General features: G+C 37.6%; 1 protein-coding gene across 1 annotated transcript in view; it reads left to right on the top strand.

The window, feature by feature from the left end:
• The window catches only part of SLC9D1 (solute carrier family 9 member D1), a 33,587-nt gene that overhangs the window by 2,100 nt on the left and 4,398 nt on the right, over window positions 1-27,089 (top strand). Inside the window, exons 2-10 of the mRNA XM_014885121.2 lie at window positions 616-1,159; window positions 5,632-5,811; window positions 7,447-7,638; window positions 8,414-8,542; window positions 11,412-11,504; window positions 12,676-12,862; window positions 13,783-13,900; window positions 14,496-14,691; window positions 20,824-20,974. Coding sequence (XP_014740607.1) covers window positions 713-1,159; window positions 5,632-5,811; window positions 7,447-7,638; window positions 8,414-8,542; window positions 11,412-11,504; window positions 12,676-12,862; window positions 13,783-13,900; window positions 14,496-14,691; window positions 20,824-20,974 — 1,693 coding nt within the window. The 5' untranslated portion in view covers window positions 616-712. The remainder of the gene's footprint in view (window positions 1-615; window positions 1,160-5,631; window positions 5,812-7,446; window positions 7,639-8,413; window positions 8,543-11,411; window positions 11,505-12,675; window positions 12,863-13,782; window positions 13,901-14,495; window positions 14,692-20,823; window positions 20,975-27,089) is intronic.

Raw genomic sequence — 27,089 nt, 5'->3', positions numbered from 1 at the left:
ATCCCTAATAGGTTTTGAAATAAAGTACCTCAAGGCCTCGCAACCTTTCAGATGAAGGAGGTCTTTGATCCAAACCAGTAGCACTCATAAATCCAGGAACTTTTGGTGTTCTTTCTTCCACGGTTATGATTTATAATGTAATCTGATTCAGTTAAGTTTTATTATTATTGTGTTACGTTGAATGTGTGTAGTTGAGTTTGTTAATGCTTCTAAGACTTTATGAATAAGAAATTTTTATGATACAATGTTTTAGGATAGGAGATTTACTGATAGCTAAGAATAATGAGTTCGAGTGTTGGGTTGAAACGCAGCCTATGACATCATGGCCTGATATTTTAAGGATTTTCTTTCATGTGAGAAGTGACCATATGAAGTGAATAAGCTTTCGAGTCAGTGCTTTTAAAACAAAATGTTATCTAGGAGATAATCAAAGGGAAAACAAAAATCTATCAGTAACCTCAGACTGTTTCTTGGTTTTCATAAATGTTGAGTGAAGAAGATGTGTTCTGCTAAGGCTTGTAGTGCAGGAGGCAGCCTTGGGTTTATTTTCTGCGTTTGTTTGATCTAATCGCCCAACATTACCGTGTTTGATAACTGATGGGTATTATCTTGCAGCCTGGTGCTCATACTGGAGATGCAGGAACCATGTAGCAGAAAGCTTTGAGCCAGCTGTGGATTATCAGTTTCTCCTAAGAGCAATATAAAGTGAAGAATGAAGGCGACTGGATTTATTTCCCTGTGGACGTTGGTTTCGCTGCCTTGTGGCCCGTTAGCAAACCCTGCAGAACGTGAAGATGTAGTGAAGCATGCAATAAAGCTGCACCGGGGGAAGGGAGCTGTTATCACTCAGAGGAAGCAGTGGGTGTTGGAGAGCTGCAGAAAACTGTCTGGTCTTCTGCGCCAAAAGAACGTTGTTCTCAACAAATTAAAAAATGCCATAAGAGCAGTTGAGAAGGATGCAGGACTGTCTGATGAAGAGAAACTTTTCCAGGTGCACACCTTTGAAATTTTCCAGAAGGAACTAAATGAAAGTGAAAACTCAGTCTTTCAGGCAATCCATGGCCTCCAGAGAGCTCTACAGGGTGATTACAAAGATGTTGTAAACATGAAAGAAAGCAGTAGACAGAGACTGGAGGCCTTGAGAGAAGCTGCAATTAAGGTTGGTTTGCTCTTGTTTGTTACTAGAGTATTCATATTCTACTTGCAGTTTTAATTTTACTATGGCACAGTTTCAGCCTGTTTTAATAAAAAAGGATATCTACATAAAACTTGCAATGTTTACTGTTTAATGTAGTATTTGTTTTCATTAGTAAATTTACAAGTAATTCTGGTGTAGAGCTTAAAACTTATTAGCCGTCATTAGCTCTTATCTCAAAGCTAAGCATAATTATAAGACCTGTGGCAAACAGAATGTTAAAGGGAGGGGAATAAAAGTGAAGGAGTGCACATAGCACAGTTGCACTAGACAAGTCAGTGGCACTAGCTGAGTGGAAATAATGCCATCAAATGGTGAAATCCATTTTAAATGAGAATTGCTCAACCAAAGTCCACAGTTAAAAGAGAATGACTTGCTGCCTTTCATTTCTATGTTTGTATAGATATAGGTAAAATGGACGTGCAAAACAGTAGGTGACTAGATTTTTTAAACTCAGTATTGCACTCCTAGCCTAAGAAGTGCAGGTTTGGAAAGCAGTGCTTCCAAGAAAGAATCAGCCAAAATAACTTTGCCAGGAAAAAAACACAGATGAGTAACAGTTGAACACAAATACTTCATGGAAAGTCTGAGTTCCCATGTCCCATTAGGTTGAGCACAATCTGCCACTGTCTTCTGGACTTGATAATGCTCAGACTGTGTACTGAAAGTCTCCCATTGAGAGAAAATATAATTTAATGTATTTGGTATTTAAATTGCTCTTTCCCTTTCTCTATTCCTCAGCCACTGGAGAAATATATTAAGAATTTTCTTTGTTTTCTGACTTCCAAAAGGAGAGGCTCCCCTTGCACAAGGGAGCAAGGGAAGGAACAGAAATATAATTGGCATTTAGCATTTGAGTCGTGAGAGTCTCTGAAGGGCTTTTGTGGTAAAAAATGTGCAGATCTTGACAGGTAAAAATGGAAAGAAATTATGTGTGGGAAAGGTGTCCAGTGAATTGTGCCAAGATAGGCTGGTGGAATTAGAAATTAGGATGTAAACTTGGCAGACTAGAGCGATTCTGTGCAGTGGAAATGAAGACTGAATTACAACAAATTTGAATAGAGTAGTTTGGGTCGAGATGTATTCCAATGAGTTTATATGACTTGTATATTGATACTTTATGGTAGTGCCAGCCTCTGCTGTATAGAAATGTCATAGAAATTGTCAAGTTGTCATGAGCTTTACTTGATTTTCCACCTTTTTTCTTTCTCAGAGCTTGTAAAATAGCAGCAGTGAGGCTGTCCAGAACCTTCTTTCCCATTTACCTAATTCTTGGTAATGTTACTGTAAAATAATGAAGCAATTTATCCTTGAACTTGAGAATGGTGCTTCTCCTAGAACAAGGCCTTTGTGTACAATTACGTGTTTTAGAGGTGTGTCCTGTCAAAAACTTACTTTTGCGGAAGTGGATTGTGCAGGCTTTTTTTCTATTGTCAAAATATTTACTTGAGTGAGCAATCGTTTGCACCTTCCATCTTATGTCATGCGTGTAGTTGTTTAAACAGAATATTTGTGGTTCTAACCTTATAATTATTGTATAAAGAGAAGCAAAGATTATGGAAAAATGCATGTCAAAAAGATGAACATTTCATGGGATGCATTTTTTTTTACTTGTTCTTACTTCATAGGGCATGCATTAGGTCCAACTTTGTCCCAGTTTCATTTTACTGTAATGATTATTTTGTTGGTATACTCATTGAATATCTACATTTTAAACAGTGAATGAATGGAAAATACAAATAACTGTAAGGGGTGCTGGACTCTTCCCTGTATTTCTGTTGAGTTGAAGTGCTTGGAAGTGATTAGTGCTGGGATATGTATATGTATCTAATGCATTTCTTCCTGGTTCTGCTGCTGTGAAAAGATGTAATTCATGGTGTGGGGCAGGGAGAAGTAAGAAAGAAGCACTGAAGATTATTTCTGCCTTCTTTTGCCCCAGGAAACTGAACTTCGTCTTTGGAAGTTCAGGAAAAAGCAACAAAATCTTACCTAGTTTTTAATTAGCTTCTAATTTCTTGGATGCCTTCTCATCAGACACGGGTGGAAAAAAATAACTTGCAAGTATTGCGAAGATGCAACTTCTTCTGCATGTGCTTTTGTCATCTCTGATTAAATAGTAGAGGGCAACAGCAACACTGCATTCTGAATCAGCATTGCTGCAAAGTCTTACTTCATTTTGCTCATGTGTTTTTAGGTGTTCCTGTTAAGTGCACAATCCTTATCTGTATTACTTTGCTTAAGAGGTTGCTTGGTATGTACCTGGTGATCAAGAGTCTCCAATCCCAGCCTGAGTTGCAGAACAGTGTTTGTACTGTGATGCACTCCTGCTTAGCGTGTGGCAGGTGGTTTGAATTAATTCGTGCTTTTTATGGGTGCCACTACCTGTGGTTGTCCCAGTTTACTGCTATCACACTTGTCTCTTAGTGGAAACAGGTGCCACTTTGATAGACTACGAAAGCATTTATCTCCATTAATTGAATGAATTTGCAGCTAAACTCCTACTTTTTCAAAGCTTTTTTACCTTGCCATTCAGAGAAGGTTAACTTCTTTGAAATTAGAGAATTATTTTTTATGTAGTTTGCCTCTAGCTCTGTTCAGCCTGTTTGTCTTGGCCAATGGAAAGGACTGAGATGGGCTCCTTGCACCCAAAACCTCTTCCATTTTTGAGAGGATCTAAGTTGTTGCTGAATTAGCAGAGAATCTGCAGCTCATATGGGGGCTGTTTCTTACATCTTTTGAGCAATGTCTGCTAGCAGAGAGCAACAGATAGGAAATGCTTTTCCTTGAGGCTGTATGAGAGTGACTGTGTCTCCTACTTATATATTGCATAACAACTAATTGTTGAGATTGGGCCAAACACATTAATAGTTACTTTCTTCCCAGCTCCAGTTATTTTGAGATCTGGGTAACTTTCACCATTAGGGTATAACAGATAGTTCAACAGACACCAATGCTGTGGTTTCATCACAATCAGAGGCATTCATCCGACTGTCAGGATTTTAAAAGGGTTCGGCTACAGTTGCTGGTTGTACTGAACATATTCTTGTCTTGGCATCAAGGAATTTATTAAATTATGTGCATGTTCTTGCAGGTTCCAAGGGGAAAAATGTTCATCTGCAAATGTGTAGAGGAGGAGGCACTCCCGTTATTTAAGCATAGGCATTTAGGACCATTTTATGAGCTTGGGTTATTGAAGATGTCTGTGGAGGGTAGGCAGATAAAACACACAGCCTGTAGGAGACCTGTGTTCTCTGATTTCTAACTAGGCGTGGCAGGGGCAGGGCATTTGGAGACAGAAACTTGTTTTCTGGGAGTTAAGTCAGACCTACAGATGGCTTGCAAATTTTTTGCCTGTTTTTTTCCTTTTTAATAATATTGGCTTTCTAAAAGAGCAGAAGTGTCTCTCTCATCCAAGTATTCTCAGCATCCTGAATATAACTGAAAAGAAGGAACGCTGCCTTGTGTATGTTTCCTAATTCATAGCTGTTCTTCAACAATCTTTAAAAGAATACAGGCGTGAAAAGGAAAGAATCTTTTTTCCCCAAAACCCTCAAGTTGTTCTCTGTCAGTACACAGAGTATTGTTTGGTTACTGTCATGGTAGCTATGTAAAAGGTGTTAGGCCCAGTTGTGAGTAAATTAAGCTTTTTAGCTCTGTTTTTGAACCTGAAAGATCCAAAGAAAAATGAGACATCAAAACTTTATCAGGGAACTTACTGAAATATTTTCATACCATAATAGCATATTTTCTCTTTCTCCTTCAGAAACCTAGTAATTTCAGAAGGTGTCAATGCAAGTTGATAAGAGGCCCAAACTGAAATAAGGGGAAAAGTTTTAATTCTGATAGGAAAAGTGTTTTTTGGGAAACATGAACCAGAAGCTTGGCTAGAGTGATTGGCTGCTCATCTCTCCCCTAGCTCTTTTCTTTCCGTTTCCACAGTTACTGTAATTTTTGAAAACCATAAACAGACCTCTTCCTATGTTTATAAAAGGGCTTGTAAAGTTAAGATTCGTTGTGCTTTACATCTAATTTGTTTGTTTGTTGTAGGTAGTATAGCTATGCTTTCGAGGTATTATGCTTCCCTTCAAAAGCACGAAGTTCTAAACTTTATTTGGCTCTGAAATGTTTCCTAGAGTTTTTCAAAGTAAATCCTTTTTTTGTATTTTCTGGATCACAACCTTGAGGCAGGTCTACTGTTTACTGTAATAGAAAAGACAATTGGTGGATATTTTGTTTGGTTATTGTTTTTCTTGCCTACTTACCCGATGAAAATTGGCACAAGAAAAAGCAATCTTTAAATACCTTCATGACGTCTATATTGCTTTTGCAATTCCACTGATAAAATGTTTTGTGTCAAAAGAAGCACACATTTGTCAAATGATTTTTCTGCTCAAAGGCCTGCCAACACTTCATCTGTATGTTGTAAAATTCAACAGGAAGAAATGGAATATGTTGAACTCTTAGCAGCAGAAAAACACCAGGTTGAAGCCCTTAAGAACATGCAGCACCAAAACAAAAGCCTGTCGATGCTTGATGAAATTCTGGAAGATGTCAGGAAGGCAGCTGATAGATTGGAAGAGGAAATAGAAGAGCACGCCTTTGATGACAACAAATCTGTAAGTGATGCTTTAGACTCAGTCATTTCATTGGAGTGCATTTATTTATAGTTGGTGTTTGCACTGTGTTTCTCCTTTGTTATATAGTTGTTATATAACAGGAGCAATTGCTCCCTTTTGCGAGTGATTTCTGTGGTTTTGGTTTGAAAATCTTTCCTGCAACTGCTGCTTTCACAGGGACCAGAGTCGTCCATGTCACTGATACAGCCCGTGAGAGATACGGCATCTCTGTGGTGGTGGGGACTGTGATGGTTGGACTTGGCAGGATATATATGGAGTTACCATGTTAAGCACTCTCCCCACTTCTTCATTTTCTTGAGAAGGTTATGGGAGAACAAGAATCCTTGCAGTTGGTTTTCACAGTCTGGGAAAAGATATATTGTTCTAAGGAAAGACCTGAAATGTGATTGTCATGTTGCCTTCTTCCACGTCTGACTTCCTCTGTGTTTTGTACCTTGGCCTACCTGCACTGATCCTTGTTTTTATGTTGCGTGATGGGACAGTATCCTTCTGGTAAGGCTATGTCCCTGGAGCCAGGAATACGTCAGTTTATTTTAGTGTCCCATTTTGCCATCCTCAGACAGACTCCCTAAATTGGCCCTGTTTGCATAAACAGGGGTTGTAGTTAATTTGGCTTCTGCTCTTGGAGGTTTTTGTTGATTTCCAGGTTGACTCCCGAGGTGAGCATAGCTCTTGAATTCCGCTGAGGAGGCAAAACCAGTTTCTCTGTAGCAGAGAGCCAAGCCGCGTGTTGTTTTGTTAGGTTTTTTTTTGGTAGTTGTGCTCGAATCGAGAGGAGGCGAAAGCAGCTTTTTTATTTCGTGCCCAGCAGGTGGGAGCGGCCGGGCCGTTCCCCGTGGGAGCCGCACCTGGCGGCGGGCGGGGCGGGGCCGGCGGGAGCGCCCTCTCCTGCCCCGCCGGGGTACAGCAGCCCTGCCCGGGCCCGGCCCGCGCTCTCCTGATGCTCCGGGAGCTGCCAGCGCCGCGCTCTCCCGGCGTCTCCCCGCTCTTCTGCTTGTAGCTCCATCCGTGAAAGAAAAGCAATCATCACGAGCAACCTGGAGCACTGTGTGCTTCTCCATCATTGCAAGAAACAGTGGAATTTTAGAATAGAGAAGCTTTAATACCATAATCAATATTCTGATAAAGGTACACAAGCTTCTATTAAAATATAGCCAAATAGTGAAGTGTAGCAGGTAAAAATTAAAAAAAAAAATGCTCTACAACCTGCATTCAAGAATTGCTGTTCTGAGAAATAAAATCCTGAAAATAACTGAGTAGAAACAGTTCTTATAATCTTGTCAATCTTTCCTTCAAATTTACAGGATAGTGACTTTTTCTTGCCTTGAAGTGCAGTCTTTAGTTCAGATTTTTGTAAAATTACTATCTCTCTGTAATCTCCAGTTGGTTCTGTTCAAGGTAAGATGTTACTTTTAAAGACGTCAATATTACTTAAAGACATCAAGTTTTGATAAAGAGATGGAAAGATTTTTAGAGAAGAAACCTGCAGTATTTTTAGTTGGTGTCAACAAGTTCTGTAGAAACTTCAAACACAGCTAATAGTCTTTCCCTTTTTATGATATGCTTAATTGACTCCCCTTTTTTGTTTGATTATTTGTTTTCTTTTTCTTAAAGGTAAGAGGTGTAAACTTTGAAGCAGTTTTAAGGGTGGAAGAAGATGAAGCCAACTCCAAAAGAAATGCTTCAAAAAGAGAAGTAGAAGATGACTTAGGTCTTAGTATGCTTATTGATTCTCAGAACAATCAGTATATCCTTACTAAACCTAGAGATTCAACCATTCCTCGTGCTGATCATCATTTCATAAAGGTAATAATTTTAGAGACATTCTTGTCATTCACTTTTGGATTTAATCCCACTAGTTTGCCAGTCAGTACTACTTGGTTGTAGTGAGTATAGTTTCAGCATTTGTCTCTGAAGTTACCCCAGCATTCATGACTCCCCCATCTATGGTGACTCAGGTTTGTCTTCACAAGACTGATCATGATGCCACGTGAATCCTCTCTGTTTTTATTCAGCTTCTCTTGTTGCACCTTTGGGGCACTGTCCCTTCTCTCAGACTATAAAGTGTTAAATCTGCTGCTGTGCTTAATAAGCCACTTGCATGTAGTCAGTAGAGAAAATTTATCTGTTTGTGCCTTGTGATGAAAAAAGGAATACTGGAAAATACATAGACATAGTAGAGTTTTGATTGTATTTATACTTCATATAGAATAACTGGATTGAGATTTTGTTTTAATTATAAAACCCAAAACAGTTCTGTTTCACCATCTTGTTTTAATGCAAGGTGTCATTCCTCCCAGGATATTGCCTACTTTCTATAATATATTTTAAATATTTATAAACTGATTTAAAGTCCTCCAGTTACTTAAGGTCAGTACCTCATCTGCTTCATCTGAAAAACTGCTGTTCTTACACCTGCAACATCACTGAGGTTAATTTACAGAAGTTTTCTTTTTTTACGGGAAGTAGTCTCCATTTAATTTTACGGTGCTGTTTGTCTTTTGAAAGATAATAGCCTTCAATTTCATCCCAAATGTATGTGTCCTTCATATTAATGCCTTTGTAAATCTTACCTCTTTAGGATATTGTGACAATAGGAATGTTATCTTTGCCATGTGGCTGGCTGTGCACAACAATAGGATTGCCAACCATGTTTGGATATATCATCTGTGGAGTACTCTTAGGACCCTCAGGACTAAATAGTATCAAGGTAAGTGTGCAAGTTACTTCTTGACTGATTTAATTTGTTGAAATCTCTAAAAGTAGTTTTAAAAGAATATGGTATAGCCAACCTCAAATGTATTTAAAAAAAAAGATACCCCCGAACCTGAAGCTTTACAAGAGGAGGGCTTCAAATTTTATGTCTTTGAATCATTTTGTATTCAATCTTTTTTTCTCCTATAAAATTATGACAGTTGTTGAAAGTGAAAACTGAAGGTTGTGTGTTGTGGAAGTTTTATGTCAGTTTTTTTTTCTTTCTTTCTTTTTTATTTTAATCATAAAGCATCACAATTTGAAGCCAAATTATTTAAATGACATAAAATATACAGAAACTTGCAAAAAGTCAGTGTTGACAGTGAAGGAAGCATTTAAAACAAATAGTTCCCCAAGGAGCATAGCTTGGCCTAATAGTGCTTTCATCCACCCTAGTCCCCCTCTTCTTTTCCCAGTACCCTGCACACATTCCTGAAGTCTTTTGAACTTTTTTAGCTCCATCACGTGGATCCTGATTACCGACTCCTGCAAAACCGTGAGCTGTGTTTGACTGGACATGTTTTGATTAGTGCTCTGGTGTGCATTAACAGATTGTTTAGCCAGCAGGCAAAACAGAACACATGCTAGGGCTGCACAGTAATGTCTGCTGAAGTTGCATGTGTCTATTGCACTGATATACATGAAACCACTTGGAACTTACTGTCTTTGCAACATCTGCTCCTACGTGGCTTCTATTGGGCTCAAAAGTAGGGATTAGTAGAAATTGTAGGATTTCGTTGATCTTGTACTGGAAGAGATTAAATAATCTCAGCCTCTGTTTTGTACATAATTTCTGGGTTGAGAATAACTGGAAAGTTTGACCCCTTAGACTGAGAACAAGTTTGTAAGCTTAGCATGAGAAAGACCCAACAATGAATTTTCAAGAGACTTACATTGAAGAAGATGATGTAGTAAGAACAGATAAGAGAAAAGTTTCATTAGGACAGTTTAAGTGACTTGCCTTTTTCTTGTGGAGTTGTGATTAAACATTATTCACCTGAATAATACTCATGTTGGCTGAGTCTCTTGTGTTTGGTCTCTTCTCCATTTCCTAAAAGAGTTGAATATCTGAGGAACTGAGAAGGCAGGCAGATTCTAATCTGGCAGAAAAGATGGTTTTCATCCCTGCTTCTGTAATTGATGATAAACCTTGTTTTCTTCTACTCTGACCAGTAAATACATAGAAAATAAATATTAGATTTTAAAAATAGAATAGACTATTCCCATCAACTGCCTGACACTTCAGGGCTGACTGAAAGTTAAAGCATATTTTTAAGGGTGTTGTCTAAATGCCTCTGAAACACTGGCAAGCTTGGGGCATCAGTCAGCTCTTTAGGAAGCCTGTTCCAAGGTTTGACCACTCTCTCAGTGAAGAAATGCTTCCTGATGTCCAGTCTGAACCTGTCCTGGGGCAGCTTTGAACCAATCCAACTCATCCTGTCAGTGCATACCCATGAGAAGAGCTCAGCACCTCCCTCTCCACTTTCCCTCCTCACGAAGCTGTAGAGAATGATGAGGTTGCCCCTCATCCTGCTTTTCTCCAAGCTAGGAAAACCCAGAGTTCTTAGCTGTTCCTCACAGGACAGCTTTCCACCAGTTTTGTCCTCTTCTGGATGCGTTCAAGGACCTTCACATCTTCCTTCGTGGTGGGGCCCAGAACTGCCCAGAACAGTGCTTCAGGGGAGGCCTGAGGCCATTCAACACTGAATACAGCAAGATAATTTTGAGTGACTGGTGATGCTCTGTTTGATGCACCCCAGGACAGGGTTTGCCCTCTGGTCTCTCACACTGAGCCTGCTGTCCACCAGCATCCCCAGATCCCTTTCTGCAGGGCTGCCCTACTAATCCATACTTGTGCCTAGCATTACCCCATCCTAAGGGGATCAGAATCCAGCATGTTGAATTGCTAAATAATTTCCTCCCATTAATCATTGCCTAATGCTCCAGTGTATCTATATCCCTCTGCAAGGCATCTTGTCCCTCAAAAAAGTCAACATCACCTCCCAGTCTGCTATCACCAGCAAACTTGGGAGTGGTGTGTTCACCTCCTCCATTCTGATCATTGATAGATGTATGTATCTATTGAACAGAACTGACCCCGGACTGAACTGTGAGGGTATGTCCATTGCCAGCCAGAAGTATCCCCATTTTTCTCTTGTGATGAGGAAGACAGCCACTTTTCTTGCTGTTTGATCTGTACTCTCTGTAGCACAAAGGCTGGTAATTGTACTAGTCTGAGAGATGGTTGTGTGGAGCCTGTTGGATGGAGAAGAGAACAGCAACCACAGTCTAGCAGAAAGATTATACCAATATAACTAGCAAGAAGTAGCTTCTGGAATGCAAGCCTTGGAGATTTAATAGTATATGCCTACATAACCTATTTTTTTTCGAAGCTTACTGTTAAGGAAACTTCCCAGTCTGACCATTGACAAGGTTCTCTGCCTTCTTCACCTTCGTGCCCTTGGTTATCCCAAAGGTTGGTAGTTCACTGACATGCTGCAGGCTCCCACTAAGAGTTGAGTCTCCATCTCAATCTGCAGTTGCCAGCCAGACTACCCTGGATCAGACATAATTCCTGAACACTTACCAAGATCAATGCACATGTGAACATTGGGTCACCAGCACTCTCCCACCAGATTATCACTTACTATCAGTCAGGTGATGGGAAACTAATTGCATTCCAAAAGTGCTCTGGGAACTTGTGATATATGAGCAGCAAATGAACTACCTATGGAAACATAACGAGAATCAATTTGTTTTGTAGTGTACTTATAATTTTGTATTATAAGTTGACTACTGTGCACTGATGTTTTTTCCCCCCAAAGTCTATTGTACAGGTGGAGACACTAGGAGAGTTTGGTGTATTCTTCACTCTATTTCTAGTTGGTCTGGAATTTTCTCCTGAAAGATTAAGAAAGGTATTTTTTTTATAATATCTCTGTGTTAAGGGATTTAATTGCTAATTCCTGGAATTGCAGATTTCAGTTATATTTTATATTTTTACACACTTCCTACAATACACTGGTGTAGCTTTGTACATTTTTGAAAAGACAAATGTGACATTTGCTTCTGCACTTTGGAAAGAACAGAATGCATTATTTATTCAGTGTCTCAAAAAACCCTACATCTACTCCCTATTTTAGTAAAACAGTTTGATTACTAGAAAAATCTCTCACAGTTTGACAGTCCCATCTCTGCTTTATTTTAACATGCAGTAATGTGCAGTTGCTGTTATGGAGTGTCAGTGATTTTTGCCATTCCTGTTACAAAAAGAATCAGAAGGTTTAAGTACTGCATACTGAATTGATAATACATACTCTACTGGCTAATAAAATGATTAAGCAAGTATGTTAACACAGTCTGGAATATTAAATGATATGGGCATCAGAATTCAGCAAAAAATACAAGTTTCTTTTAGTCTTAATTTGTAAAGAAAAAGTTATAAACTAGCTAGAATAGTGGAAAGTATGGTTACAAATATGTGAAGACTGTATATATATATAAAGAATTGCACTGTGTAATCTATTCCTAAACTGATGATTGTAAGTTTATGATACTAGAAAAGCTTTAATTGAAATACATTGCAATTTAAGAACCTTTTAGCTTAATGTGCTATTTCTAATCCATCTAAAGTCCAAGATAAAAATCAGTAATTCAAGGGTTCTTAAACTGTAGTAGGTAAATTGCAGCTTTAGAATTGCTTGTGCACTTGTGCTTGTGTTTGGAGCAGGTTACTGGTATTGGTGATTGCCTTTGCCACATCCATTTTTCCCCATCTGAGAATCACATCAAATAACTGGTCTTTCATTTGATAATTCTAGTGTCTTTGAACCCATACTGAACCATTTGGCCCTTAATTTGTCGTGAGCTTTAGAAAATTCACCTGGTTTCTCGTAGGAAGTCTTTTGGGGTAGGGTGTTTACTCAGTGTAGTAAGTTGGGAGTTTTAGGTGATACAGTGTGACAGTCCATTACTCTGTCCCCCAGTACTACAGCCCCAAATCACACATCTTTAAATGCTTATTTGTAATGAAAAACTTTGTGACTAATCAGTGAGGAAAGTGTCATAAGAACTTGGTTTCTTCCCAAGGTGTGGAAAATCTCTTTGCAAGGACCCTGCTACATGACAGTTCTGATGATTGCCTTTGGTTTACTATGGGGACACTTGCTCCAAATTAGACCAACACAGAGCGTCTTCATTTCCACTTGTTTGTCTTTGTCAAGCACACCACTGGTGTCCAGATTTCTTGCAGGTAGTGTCCGAGGAGATAAAGAAGGTAAATATGACTTTAAGTATGGGTTACTGTAGTATCTAATAAAATTGCAAAGAACTTGACTTTGTAATATTATAAGAGAAGCTAGTTAAGCCTGGTTTACAAACAATCATTATGTTTAACATTGGCCAGTGTTGTGTGTATTCTTGCTAGGAAGTGTGCTTGATTTGTACGTAGCCAGTCCTCTTTGGGCAAAGACAGTGGAGTACAACCAGTGCTCTCCATTGAGAACTGACTTTACTGACTATCTGGAATCCTTGAACTTCTTAAAAAGTTATCAGATTAGCCCACTGCTACCTGTCATCAGGGCAGAATGGCTAATTTAAAAAATTCACATCCTTCTTCAGGAAACAGAAACCAGTTTAGATGGTCTTTTATAGCTAACAGCTCTTCGAATAAGAACTTTCAAGGGCCATATTTCTAGCTTCTCAAATACTTCTAAATGTTTCCTTTTGGAAGTTTTGACATTGTGCTTTCTTCCACTTAAATCTCCCTCATACAAATTGTGTTAAAGTACTCCTCACCCTCTAGAATATTCATTCTAGTGCCAAAATTCAAGGTGTATATTTTACACATGCTGGCTCGAATGTGTGTCTTTAGAATAAAGCCTGTATACTCTCAGTAGAGGGATTTCACTAAATTCACTAAATGCAGTGCATAACTGCTAAGCAAAGTCTATGATTTTATTGTGTAACAGAAGTTCCAAATGAATATTTTGTTTGTATTTTAATATGTCTTATGGAAACATTTAAATTTACCTACTAGTGGGGAAAAAAGTCCCTAGACTACTTTGAATGACCTTCAGCCCATTATGAGCTATATTGGGTTTCCATTTGATTGAGCCTTTTCTAGATTTCTGAGTGTTTGTAAGCATTCTGATAGTTTCTGATGACTGTTTCCATGACTAATTTGCTGGTGTGCAGGGGATATTGACTACAGCAGCGTACTGCTTGGCATGTTGGTGATGCAGGATGTGCAACTTGGTTTATTTATAGCTGTCATGCCTACACTTATTCAAGCAGGAGTGAGCACATATTCCAGGTAAGAGAAATCATTGTATGGATCTTCCCCCTATCCCTTGCAATTAGTATGAAGATTAACTGTAGTGCTTTCACATTCATATTGGCAATGTCACTTCATGGAAAATGGTATTCTGTTCAGTGAGATTTCCTTTACTATTCCTACTTGTCGTGAAGTAGAAACCTGTAGTAGTCATACAAAAGTAGTTGTATGAAAATAATCTCTTTCCTATTGCTGCTTTAGTCCTGTGTGGTAAATAAAATTTTTAGTGAAAAGTTTGTTACTGTAAAAAAATAAGTTAATTTCTTCACTTACTTTATTCCCACAGGGCATGTTGTTGTCAAAGGCTAAGCAGTAGTATTATTGTGCCTAATGGCTTACCTTGGAGATAATAAATGAAACTCTTTGAGTCAACATGGAAGTAAATTCTATACTGTAAAAGACGTTTCTGGGTACTCTGCAGATTTAGTCTTAATCTTGTTTACTAGTGTATCTAAATACCTTCTTGTAGCTATTCAGTTTTGAGCATTTAAGGAATTAGGTATTTTCATTTATGGGGAACTGGTTGGGAAGTATGAGAGCAATTGAAAGAAACTTTTTGTTTGTTCTCTTCCAGCATTTTCAAGGAAATTCTGAGAATATTGATACTGATTGGCCAAATTCTGTTTTCTCTGGCTGCTGTTTTTCTTCTATGTCTTGTTATAAAGACTTATCTCATAGGACCATATTACCGCAAGTTGCACACAGAAAGCAAAGGGAATAAAGAAATCCTCATTCTAGGAATAACTGCATTCACCTTCCTTATGTTAACGGTAATCTTTTAAATTGATAAAGCATTGTAATACATGTGGTAGTTTACTTCATCAGTATCACAAAAGCCATCACACTTAGTGTTATTGCATATACACGTGCCTCTGTAATTATTTGGTTTTAAATTGTTTTAAAACAACCCCCAAATGTGCAGATGATTCCTGTGTTATAGCACAGATGAGTAAGAAGAGATACAGTTTGTGAGTCAGCTGAAATTGTGCTGTTAGCTTTTAATATAGCCAGTTTAGGAATCATGATCTGAGTTTTAATTGTGGGCTACTTCATGCATTTCAAAATCATTCAGGGTGGGTTTTGAGATACTGATAATGACATTTGCTCGCAAGTTTCTTCTCAATAGCAAATTCTCAACATGGTTTTTATTATAATTTTCTTTCTGTGTGAGAGACACATTTTGGGATGAAGTTAAGAAAGTAGAGAAATGCCTTAAAGTTTATAGATTTTGATTAACCCTTTTGGGTGTGGTTCATGTTCCCCTGAATTCTCCATTTTTGTTTCTATCTCACTTTTCAGCCTTCTGAAAAACTGTACAGCTGGAGAGCAGAATGTGACAGTTGCTTGATAATGTTGTGGGTTTAACACTCCGTTATCCTGAATGTGCAGATTGTTACATCCCCCGAGAATAATTAAGCCAAAAAGTTCCTGTGCCTGTTTTCTAGGGGTGTTTGGTTAATTACTACAGTCCAACAGGAAAAGCTGACCTTCTTCAGGAAGAAGGTTAAAAATAAGCTATGTAGTGTGACTATAGCTTTAGTTAGTGACTTCTGCTATGTAAGTTAAAAATGCCATTGCTCTAAACAGCTATTCATATTTCAAATGTGTCCTCTAATAAGATAAGAAACAGGACTGTTTTCACCTTTTTCCTTTCTAACAAGCAAACAGTACACTTGTAGAAAACTTTAATAAAAACCAGCAACCACTGAAGTTGTGTAAAATATTATGGTATCTAGAAGCAATTTTACTTTAATTAAAACCATGGCCTACATAGAATTGAGCTTCTCGTACCCAAATTGCATTTCAAATATACAAGGAATTTGTCTGTGTGACTTTAGACAATACATGTTTGTACACAAACGTGGAGGGGAGAGTATGTTTGAGTTTTTTGGATTTATACTGCAAACCCAGAAGGCTTCTTCAGCGTTTTCAAAATTCTTCCCTTTTAAAGTCGATGAATAATTTATCAAAGGGAATAGCACAAAGGATACTGTGGGTAACTTCAGTGAATCAGTTGAGAGGCTTGATATTTGCTGACACTTACAGATTCATTATAGTAATGGTACAAGTTATAGTTTGAACACACACACACACAAAAAGTAAAAAAGTGTTTGCTTGTTGAGTTGAATAGGTGAACAAACAAATCTGGAAAACCGATCTCAATTCGTATAGATGCTGTACTTTGTCAGGAATACAAACATAGGATGAGTGATTGCAATCTAAGCTGAAAAAAATGTTGCATATCTTTGGAAAGGTTAAATTAAGGTTTTTGGGTGCCAGGTAGAAAAATAATTAAACTGTCATGGATTCTGCAAAGATCTTTCTCCTTGGAAAGCCAAGCCTAAATATTGAAAGAGGTTGTATAACTAATCTGCAAACACAGAATTTTCTGTACCGGTGTAATTCTAAAAAAAGCTTTTGAATCTGTAGAAGAGCAATAAGAGAGTGCCTATTTTAACATCCTTAACCAAAGACAACTCTGTGGCTCCCTTTAGAAAATTTGAGATACATTTTTAAATAAAATAATTTAACTCGGTGTCTAGCGTTGTGAGTTACTCTGCAGGACACATCCTTTCCAATACATGAAAAAGAGACTAGGAATGATATGGTGTTCCTGCCTCATGCATATAGTTCGTTATTATGTACTTCAGTGTTGGCTGGATTTCTGGGGTCCAGCTAAGTTTTTTCTGTATTTGGATTAATGTGTAACACCAGCACGTGTAGCGCTCATTATATGTAGACTTTATTTATTTTGCTTGGTTCCTGTATTTGAAAAATCTCAGATGATTAGTTAAACAAGAATTGCCATTTCCCTGACGATAAGGGCAAATTCTGTATGGGAGAATAGGAGGGAAGATAAGACAGAAGTTCCTATACTGCAGTGCGAGTAAGCATTTTTCATATAAGGATTATCATGTCAGTTGAGGAGCGTTGAGTATGGCTGTGACTTTTGAGCATTTCTGAATCTGAGTCACTTGGATAACACTGCAGCTTGTTACCTGTGGATATTTTAGTAAGACTTGGAGCTTAAGATACCCTTTCTGTTCCCAGTATTCTCAGAAATAATTGAACCTTCCCCTCGCTTTTATCCTTCAACTAGTTAGGCAGATCAGGTCTGGGAGGTGGGAATTGTGTCAAGTGCCAATCCTGTCATAGTATAGGTGACACTGAGACAACGTTGTGCATCTTTGAATCATGTACCTTGTCTTCGGTAACAAAGGTTCAGTAGAACATTATTGTACTTTCAGCAGCTCCTTTTCAAGCTCCGAGTTATGCAGGTAGGGGTTTGTTTGTTTGTTTGTTTGAATTGGTGAACTTTTCTCCTGAATTGCAACATAAGGAACAAATCTAACTTACGGTTTTAAACGTGACCATTCAGGATCAATGGCCAAACTGGTAGTTTTAAGTCAAGATATTTACCAGGATGAGCTGAAGAGTATGCTAGCCTTAGCATTCACTGGTGTAGTGTTGCTTTTTCATGTTCTGTATGTATGGAAACATTACAAGGAAAATTGTTTTAAACACCGTCCTGATAATAAAGTGCTGTATCAGAAACCTGCAGAACAACTGTAGTCAGTTTTATCAATTTTTAAAACTAAAACTGTGGAATGTTATAAGGGAAATGGAAAAATATAAAACCTAACCTGACAAGAAGGACAGCAGTTACATTTGCATGTTTATAGGACTGTGCATATACATGGGGGAAAAGTGGCTTCTAGTTTCACTACCTCATGGTTGACCTGGAATGGTGGAAGCAAATTGCCAGTTTGCTTTATATACTGAAAAGAAAATACAGTGATGTTATTGCAGTACTTTACATATGCAAATGTATGAGGCTTTTCTGCAGTGTCGTATGGATATCATTACTATTATCAGAATATTGTTCTTTAATTGCCAGAACTACTTCTCAATGGCTTATAACCTGATTATGAACTCTGTTCTATCAATTAAAAGAAGATTAAAGAAGAACTGTAATCTCAAATATTTCAGTTAATCATTTCATAAAATACAGTTGAGATAGAGTTCTTACAAGGTTCACTTAAAATTGTTTCAATTTCCGTTACAGCTTCACTTTCTTGAAATGCAAGCTTAAAATTCACCTCTTTACTCTTGAGCAGATTTAAGTTACCAAAGCCTGAAATTCTAATACCTTTATTTCCACCAAAATTTTATTTAATTTTACTGGCTTACCATATTCATTACGCTTCTGTGATGATTAATGAGTAGCAATAAGATAGACATCATTAGAGAATATAAGCAAAACTACTGCTGAACAGATGGTTGAGATTCGCCCAGAACATGTTATAGCAGTAATGTTTATTTCTTTATTTATTGATGTGGTAGAACATTTGAACATAAAAATCCAATATTCTAGTGAAAGCAAAGCAATCCTTTCTGAATTGGAATAAAATGGGACCCTTGAATACAACTGAAAACTTAAGTTGTGCTGAGGAAAACATGCGAATTGACAAAATTTTTCATGTAATTTTGACTGAAAAAGCTTTCTGCAACGTAAGAGTTGAGAAGAGGACAGTGCAAAGCCCAGGAGTTAGTAATGGCTAAAGCCCTATTTGGTAAAGGCTGAACATTAGAAGTAATGCAAGCAGAGAGAGAATACTAGATACTCAGTAATTTCAAAGGTTTTGCTTGCGTAAAAAACTCTGCTGCGAATGCCTTCCTGCCAGTAAAACAAGTCCTCTCCAGTGTATGTGTGCAGATGTGCCCATACGTTACATGTAATAAATCCTGATGCTACAGTTTTAGCTGAGGAAATGTGTCCACTTGTAGGTAATACTGTGGGACAACTGGCAACAAAGATGGGCATTGTAAAAGGAATTTCTGTAGAAAGCTACATATAAAAGTTTGGACTTGATGATCTCAAAGGTCTTTTCCAACCTAGCTGGTTCTGTAAATCTGAAGAACAGATTTGAGGAGGGGAGAGAGTGTTAAGCAGATGATGTAATTTTTGGTTCTTTTCTTGCTCTCTGATACACTTTACACTTTTCTGTATGTAGAGTCACCTATGGATTTTGTCGAGCTGAAGCTGTGTAGTACCCAGAGACTAGACAAGAAATAGTAAAACTTGCCTATTTTTTTACCAGGCCCCTGAGCTCCTACTTGGCTTGCCATAAACTGAAGAAATGTAATTCAGTTTATATGCTGTGGGACTGGGACCAAATTCCCAGTTAGACATGCAGTTTGCTCCAGTTATGTCTGATGCTTTTTGAACAAACATGTTTCTTTCACACTCAAATTGCTCCTTGCTTGAAGAGTGATTCTCACAACATGCAATTCTGGTACAAGATATGCTGCATCTCTTCCTTTATGGTAACCTAATCCTGTCCGAGAGAATGTTTAAAATATTAGCTGTAAAAGTTTTGATGTGGAGCTCCGTTTTAGCTGATGGCACTTAAGTGTGGGAAGATTATAGCTGAGTAGTAAAAATAATTCCAACTTTATTCGAATAGGTTTTATTGGATCTTAATCATCCACAAGAGGCTGTGACTTCTAAAACAACTAATGTATGATTGAGAACGTAACTGTTTCCTATTCATAACTGTTTCCTTAATTTTATTCATCTCTTGGTGATTTTAAAGTCCTTCATGTATATATTGGCTTCTTCCCTCTTACAATTTCGAATTGTTCTAAAAAGCACTGAAATTCCTTTTGTTTTAAAATGAGAATAACATTACATTGTTTGCTTTGCATGATCAACTAATTATATTAGTTGACAGAACAAATTTATTATCTTAAATATCTTGCAATAAATTACAGAGTGTTGTCACAAATGCAGTTAGGTGATGAGCATTCAGATATTATTACTTCAATCTGCAAAGGTCTTAGGGTTATTTTTAGGTGGCATCTTTATGCATAGTCTGGAGACTTGTTTATTGTGTCTTTTGCACTCCATTAGTTTCATGTTGCCTGAGTTTTTGTTGGATATCTTACAGTAAAACACCATTCAAGACACGATGAATGGTGTCCATGAATGTACTATAGTGTATTTTTGCTTAATTTAAATTAGAATAAAAATAAGTTGTTGGTTTTAAATGTTCTATTAATATTAATAACATCGTCCTTTCTCAGCAAGATGACCATCTACAGCTGTGTGATTTTGAAGTAATTATTTTAAAACATACTTTATACCATACCATACATTATAAGTGCAGTTTGCTTTTTTTTTTAGTGTTCCAAGCATTGCCTTAAGCAGTTGCTTTGTGTTTTATTTAGTTGCTTTACATGTTTCATCTCTTCTTCTAGTACTGCATTTTAAAATATTAAAAAAGAATGGAGCAGTCTGAATTCTTTGAAGCAGTCATTGTGCTTCATTTCAGCAGTTTACTTTACACACTTAAATGAATCCCTATTCAGTAAAGCACACAGGCACATTTACACACCAAATTTACCACACCAAATAAATAAAACATAATTTATGCCAGGGACTTCTGCTAGATTGAGACTCTTCGCCCAAATATAAGCTTAGATTTTCATTTCTTCTCTCTTGTTTGACAGCTGGGAAATAGCTTGTTCTTACTGCTTTATTTCACAGCCTCAATGTATTATGTAATCCTTACTCCAAAGCTGTCATAGTCTCTCTCTGACATGTGAAATCAGATTCTGTCCTTAAGGGTCACACAAAGTATTGCAATGTAGATTAAGAAATTTATTTCTGTTTTTGTGGGAAAGGAAGTAGCATAAAGGGAGAACCTAAGTTTGTGAGCCTTCTGTATGAATACAATACTGCAGAACATTGAAATACATACACTCAATTCTGTTTGCTGTTGAACTTGCATAAAGACATAGTAATTTCCTGCATTTGGTATAATGTAAAGTTTTATAGTTTCGCTGTGAAATGGTGTATCAAGTCACTCAGCAGTAGATTCTCTATTACTCCTTTACAGATCACAGAGCTGTTGGATGTTTCAATGGAGCTGGGATGCTTCTTAGCCGGAGCTCTGATCTCTTCTCAGGGTCACATGGTTACTGAGGAGATTATGTGCTGTATTGAACCAATACGTGACTTTCTTGCCATCATTTTCTTTGCATCTATAGGTAACTTTCAATAAATTTTACTTTAAAATATTTGATATTTATATGTAATATTAAATACTACTAAATCTATACTATATATAATATATAAAAATATTGTTTACAATGTGTGTGAGGAGAAAAAAATGCTGTCTATAATGTGAGGGAGGAAATAGATTTTATTTTGTTAAAATACTGTATTGTTAATTGACCACAACATTGGTTTGCCTTTGCTACTACTTTTAAATGTAACGTTCAGTTTCAGAAGCCATTTTGGTGCTGTATTCCCAAGACTTGGTTTAATGTCAGTTTTTCAATGTTAGTTCTGAAATCATCCTATTTAAAACACGTAACTAAATATTTTAAGATAAAGAGGCCTTGGTTTGGTTGTTGATTTGTTGGGGCTTTTTTTGAATGTTCTTTTGTCTTCCCAGCAGCTGTATTTTTAATTTATACTAAAATTGTACTACTATTTTGAGTCAATTGATAGATTTCAGATTTTTGTGATTTGGTTTTCTATAGAAGCAGAATGTCATCATAATTTTTTATAGCTTGTTTCTTTAGAAATTTACTTGGGAGGGTATGATCTGTGTGTTCTCAGTGCAGGGAAAAAATAATTGAAAGAAGATGTATCTCTGACACTACTTGAATGCCAACTGAAATGCAGCATTGAGGTATAAGATGAGGGAGTATCTCATTATGCCTGATATCCAAAAGGAGTTAAGTCAGAATGCTTACAGTAAATCAGTAACTTCCTTTTGCACTGCTACGTTCTCTAGCTGTCTGTGCATGCCCCAAAATTCTTTGTCTAAAGGAAACTGGAACACATTATTGGGGTGCTGGGCTACAGTGGGGAGGAGACAGGCCCTGTGAAAGCACTTCCCTCTCCCTGTGGATTGTACAGGAGAGACATGTCCTTATGTTGGTGACATTGCCGTGTCTCAGAGGAGGTTTGAATGTGGCGTGGTGCACCAATCCAACCTCCTTCAACCCATGTTTACTCAGAAAGTCTTAGGGTTTGGGCTTGGATTTTTCCAACACCACCCTTGGTTTTTATTCTGCTGGGTTTTTTTATTGTTCTTTTTATCTCCATATATTTATTCAGATAACAGTAAAGTGCCATTATCAGCATAATTTTAATGTTTTTCCTTATGTACCTGTTCGATACTCATTGTTTCATAACAGAAACTAAAACTGATGGCTGTCAAAACAAAAACGAAATAGCTATGCTTGCCAGTTCTAATTTTATTATTTTTTTCAATCCAGCCCATGATAATAGCATCTGGTGATGAGTCAGATTACTTAGTAATAAATATGTTTATTTGAATAACTTATTTTTTGATAATGGGAGGAAAGTGGTGAGCTCTGATGAAACTTGGGCCTGTATAACTGGCAAGCTTGAATGAGTAATTGCTAAATGCTCACAGATGTAAGTTGTTTATGTGTTTCAGTAAAGATGGTGATGGAATGGATAGTGTCATCAGTGATACAAAGCATGACAAGTGATTATAAGCCCAAAGTTAATTTTACAAGGCACTGAACAAAAATACTGTCCTACACTCTTGTGGCTGCATAAATTAAGACTAGAGATAAGACTTTACTAGAGTAACAGAAAATAGCAAGACCTCAGTTGGCATGCTAGCAGCACTCCATACAGCCTACATTGTACTCTAAGGAAATTATTTTAGTCGTTCTTCTACAGAATTTTAAAATAAAATCTTTTTAACGAATGTTGCCATTATAATTGCAAGAAGAGGAGAAAAGAAAATTGCCTAACAAATTGGTGTGATTTTACAGAAAATGGGTATTCCTGCCTTAGAAGAAAATTAGCTAAAAAATCAGAACTATGTTATAGACATTTGACAAATTGTGATAATGCTTGCTGTTAAAAAAACCCAACCAAACAGCAGCAAAAACCCAACCAAAACCAACAACAAAGAAGACTCAAAACCCTAAAAAACCCCCACCCTCAAACAAAATCTCCTTCCTCCCCAGATGAAAATTACCCCCCCCCCCTTTACTTTCAGTTACTTTGAAATTTTGTGCTTAACAGGAAATTCTGTGGGGTGGCAAGGAGGTAGGATTTAAAAGGAGTAATGGGATGCTGCAAGAAAACCTGAGTAGCACCAAAAGTATTCCTTAATTTTTCTTCTTACTAGATTTCTTTTTAAAGACTTTTTGCTTGCTCTCTACTTACATATATACACATGCAAATTGTATGTATATACAAATATGTAGAGATTTACTGTGTGAAATTGTGTAAAAGCCACAGGGAAAGATTCTTCCCCCTGCCTAAAGAGAAGGTTTGTTTGTTACTATATGCAGCAAGCACCTTATAGAGAGCAGAAACACTTGAGATCCTGAGGAACACCACTGCAGTAATATAATTTCTGGTTCCTTTAGAATAAAGGCACAAATGGAAAATAAAAATCTTAATTGAAAAGTTCATACTGTAAGTATGTAATTTGGAAAAGTTCATTCCTGTTTTGCTTGTCTTAAATGCCTGCTTTTCTGTTCTTACTACAAAAATCCTTCTGGTGCCTAAAAGCTGAGCTGTACTTGTTCATGTAATATCCATAGCAGTGGACCTGCCCTTACCTTGACCTGTGCAATGGTACTGCTTTCAAATTTGCGCTTGGGTGCATTTGTGGGAATAGTGCACCTTTGCAGTTAGGCATTAACAGCTGCACTTTGAGTTACTCTCTATCTCTACATTCATTTAGGCCTCTGGGTGTTCTTCAAGGTTCCTGGCATTTTTTATGCCACCTGCTGAGGTTAGAGAGTTTCTGTAAGTCTCTGTCCTCTCTGGTAGTTTTGAGAGAACACCTTGACCAATCTACATTTTGGGCACTTACTTTCTCATTTCTGTTTTTGTACCTAGTACACAGATCTTTACCCATGCATCATTTGATTTTGTTTTGATTGCTTTCTGGAAAGATGGAAGACATCTTTGCATAGACTGTTTGACTGTTTTAAAAAAGCTCTATTTTTTCTTTAGTCTACATGTGGAGTGTAGAGTTTTGAAACTGGGCATCAGGACCCTCTCTGCCCCTGGTGGGGTAACACATTACTTCCACTGACTGACAAGTTGTGTGTTCTCTGGCTGTACAGATGTACCCACCCGCCAGGTTCCCCGTTTCCCTTCTGGGTAACTCCTCTGGTCGCTGTTGAACCTTGAATGCAAGAGGCTGAAAACTCTTTAACAGCTCAGTCTTTTTCTTGAGAAGATGGGTGATGCTGATACTGCCAGCACCACCACTATCCAGAACAAACATGCACACAAGGATTGTCCAATAAGCCTCTTAACATTTCTGTTGAATCTGAGAAATCAAAGGAAGATCCCAAGTCGAATTTGTTAGGTAGCATGCATTGCCTTCTCCTTATCTATCCAGCTCTAGTGCTTTGTTTTTCTGCATGGAGCACAATGACATTTGCAGGCTTTATGCTCTCAGAACTGACAACAGAACCAAAAGGACTTTCCCCTTTGCAGAAAGATTAAGAAGATTGGGTTTCCCCTCTACTGCTTAATGATCTAGCCAGGGCTGTAGCATTTATTGCATTTGCTGGCTGTGATCCTGGGTTCATGAAAACTCTTTAGTAGGCAAAGCATCTCAATGCATAGCTAACTTGATTTTTCTGAGTGATGTTCTGTCTTGAGGATGTGTCAGAATTAATTCTACTGGCTCCAGTTTTACCCGCAGAGTTCTGATTTTTGTACTCTTGTTTGCCATCAAGGATCTCCAAGTTAGCTTTTTTTGATATTTGATCTAACCATGATGTGGTCAAGATGTTTGGATCTTTACATGCTGTTTAAAAGTTATTTGGCAGACTGGCATAATCTGTCTGATGGAGGAAAGAGGGAGTTTATTTGTTAAGAAAAAAATACTTTTAAAAAGATCGTACAAAGTCTTGCCTGTAATTGTCCACAGAATACATACCAACTTCTGTGACTGAACTGTGCTTTTTGGCTTGACAGTGATGCACCCCAAGGCCTCTCTTCCAGCTCTTTGTGAACACTGCTTTCAGCTGAAGTCTGGTAGCTTGTGGTCAGCTCTGTAAAAGTGTACCTAAGTGTTATCCTAGCTGCTGACTCCTGGCCAATGTGACATGTGCCAATGACACTGCTGAAGTTTTGGAGTAATTTGAAGTGTTTCTTCCATGTTAAAGAATGATTTCAAAGTTACTCTGGAGCTTAGTCAAAGTCTGATCAAAACCGTTGCAATTATTTGCCATATTCATGCACCTTCTGCCTATGAAATTAATCTTTCTCATGGTGTTTGTGTTGTCAGGAAGGCGTCATGTGCTTGTATAGGAGTCTGATAGCACTTCTGGCCTTATCCTGGGTTTTCATCTGGGAATGGGGCAAAGGTCTGTACTGACCATAAAAATACCTTATGATGGGATTTATTTCCTTCAAAAAATGTCTGGTTTCTGGGATGTTGATTTGTCTGCTCAGAATAGTGTATGTGACAGGTTTAGGCTTGTTTTCACCTTGCAGACACTCTCCTCCAAAGGATTGTCATAGAAATCTGCTGTAATTTGTGCTTCAACTCTTTGGAATATGGCAATAATCTCCACACTGGGCAGCTGTTCAAATGGACTTCAGACTGCCTGTGTGCTCCAGAACTGAACACGTAGTGCCACCAGTAGTGATGACAGCACTAGGCTTTATTTATAGCCTCCCTTGGAAACCTTCAGTTCTAGATCTGGCAGAATTGTCCCTCTTATCAAACATGCCATTGCTATGGGTTGTATTTCTCTAATTGCTTTTCATGTGTTTTCTGAGGTCGGCCTAAAGGTGAAGGAGCACTGTGCACGTGATAAACTGTGAAAACAGAGAAGCTACTTGCCCTTCCACATGCATCTGGGCATATATGTGGATTTCTTTTTTTGGTGTGGTTTTCATCTCTTATTCTGCTGTCTCTCCTCTTATTTTGATAGTCTTTTGCATTTGTGCTTCACTAGTTGGAAGGAAATTAAGAAATAAAACAGGGTGTGTGTGCATGTTGTCTGGGTGGCACTTGAGTAAAGATCTCTGATGTAATTGAAGGTTTCCATGAGCAGTTGAATGTGCATACAGACAAAACCCTGTGAAGATACTGTAAGTCTGGAAGAGATGACAGCTCTTGGTTCTCTACAGCTCATGTGGATCTGCAACACTACAGGGAAGGAAAATTAGTGGAGCCCTGTCATGCATTAAAATAGAACGTTATTTACAGCATTGATTTACATGCCTTATGCTTTAGAAAGCTAAATTCTTGTCTTTCATCAGAAATAACTGAGTTGGAGAAATGCCAACTATTATGAATTTGTCAGGAACACCACCACTATTTTGATTTCACTTTTTAGAAGCTTTTCTGAAAAAGGAACGAGCTTCTGAAGATACACAGTTACGTTTGCCTGCACAAGTTCCTCATAGTTCAGGAAATAAAAATGGACTTAGTTGTAAGATTATTCTTCGAGGACTCTAGGACTTCTCCAACAAGTATTTCTTTTTCTTATGTTTAATATTTGCAAGATTTAGTTTTATATTTCTGAGTTCTTTGAGTTTCTTGTTACCTTTCTTTATTATAATTACCAAGTTAAAATTACCAAATATTGCAAAAAGCCCCAAAGACAATCCACTCCAACAAGAGAAACCCCATCAACATCATAGCAATGGGTTTTTCTGTAATTCCTTAATTGTTAGACCATGCTCAAGGGTTTATGGCCTTACCTGATTGTAGTCTAAGTGACTTCAGGTGACTTTCAGTGTTTTGAAGTGAGGGTCATAGAATGAAAAGAGTTTGGATTTCTGTTGTAGCTATAGTCTGTGCAAATACTGAATATCATGTTCCTTGCACTGTGATAGTCCATTACCATATCATAAAAAAAGTTAAATGACCAGCAAAATATTACAATGACTGTGCATAACAATGGAATTATTTTCTTGCAGGATTTGTATAGCTTTCATTAGATGTGTGTTTCAGTTCAGATTTTGTATTGTTGACTGGTGTGGATGACAGAAGGCTTTAGAAATTAAAGTGCTTGTGCGTCAGTCATATGCAACTTCATTCAGCTGGGAATACTGCCTGTGCTAAACCTCCCTAAAGGAGAAAAGGGGGATATTGGGGGAAATGCTGTTGTGATCAAGTAGGTA

This window comes from Sturnus vulgaris, chromosome 2 (genome assembly GCF_052056855.1).
Source record: "Sturnus vulgaris isolate bStuVul1 chromosome 2, bStuVul1.hap1, whole genome shotgun sequence".
NCBI classification, from domain to species: Eukaryota; Metazoa; Chordata; class Aves; order Passeriformes; family Sturnidae; genus Sturnus; species Sturnus vulgaris.
The sequence above is the reverse complement of the archived record's forward strand: the minus strand, read 5'-3'. Positions and strand labels throughout refer to the sequence as shown.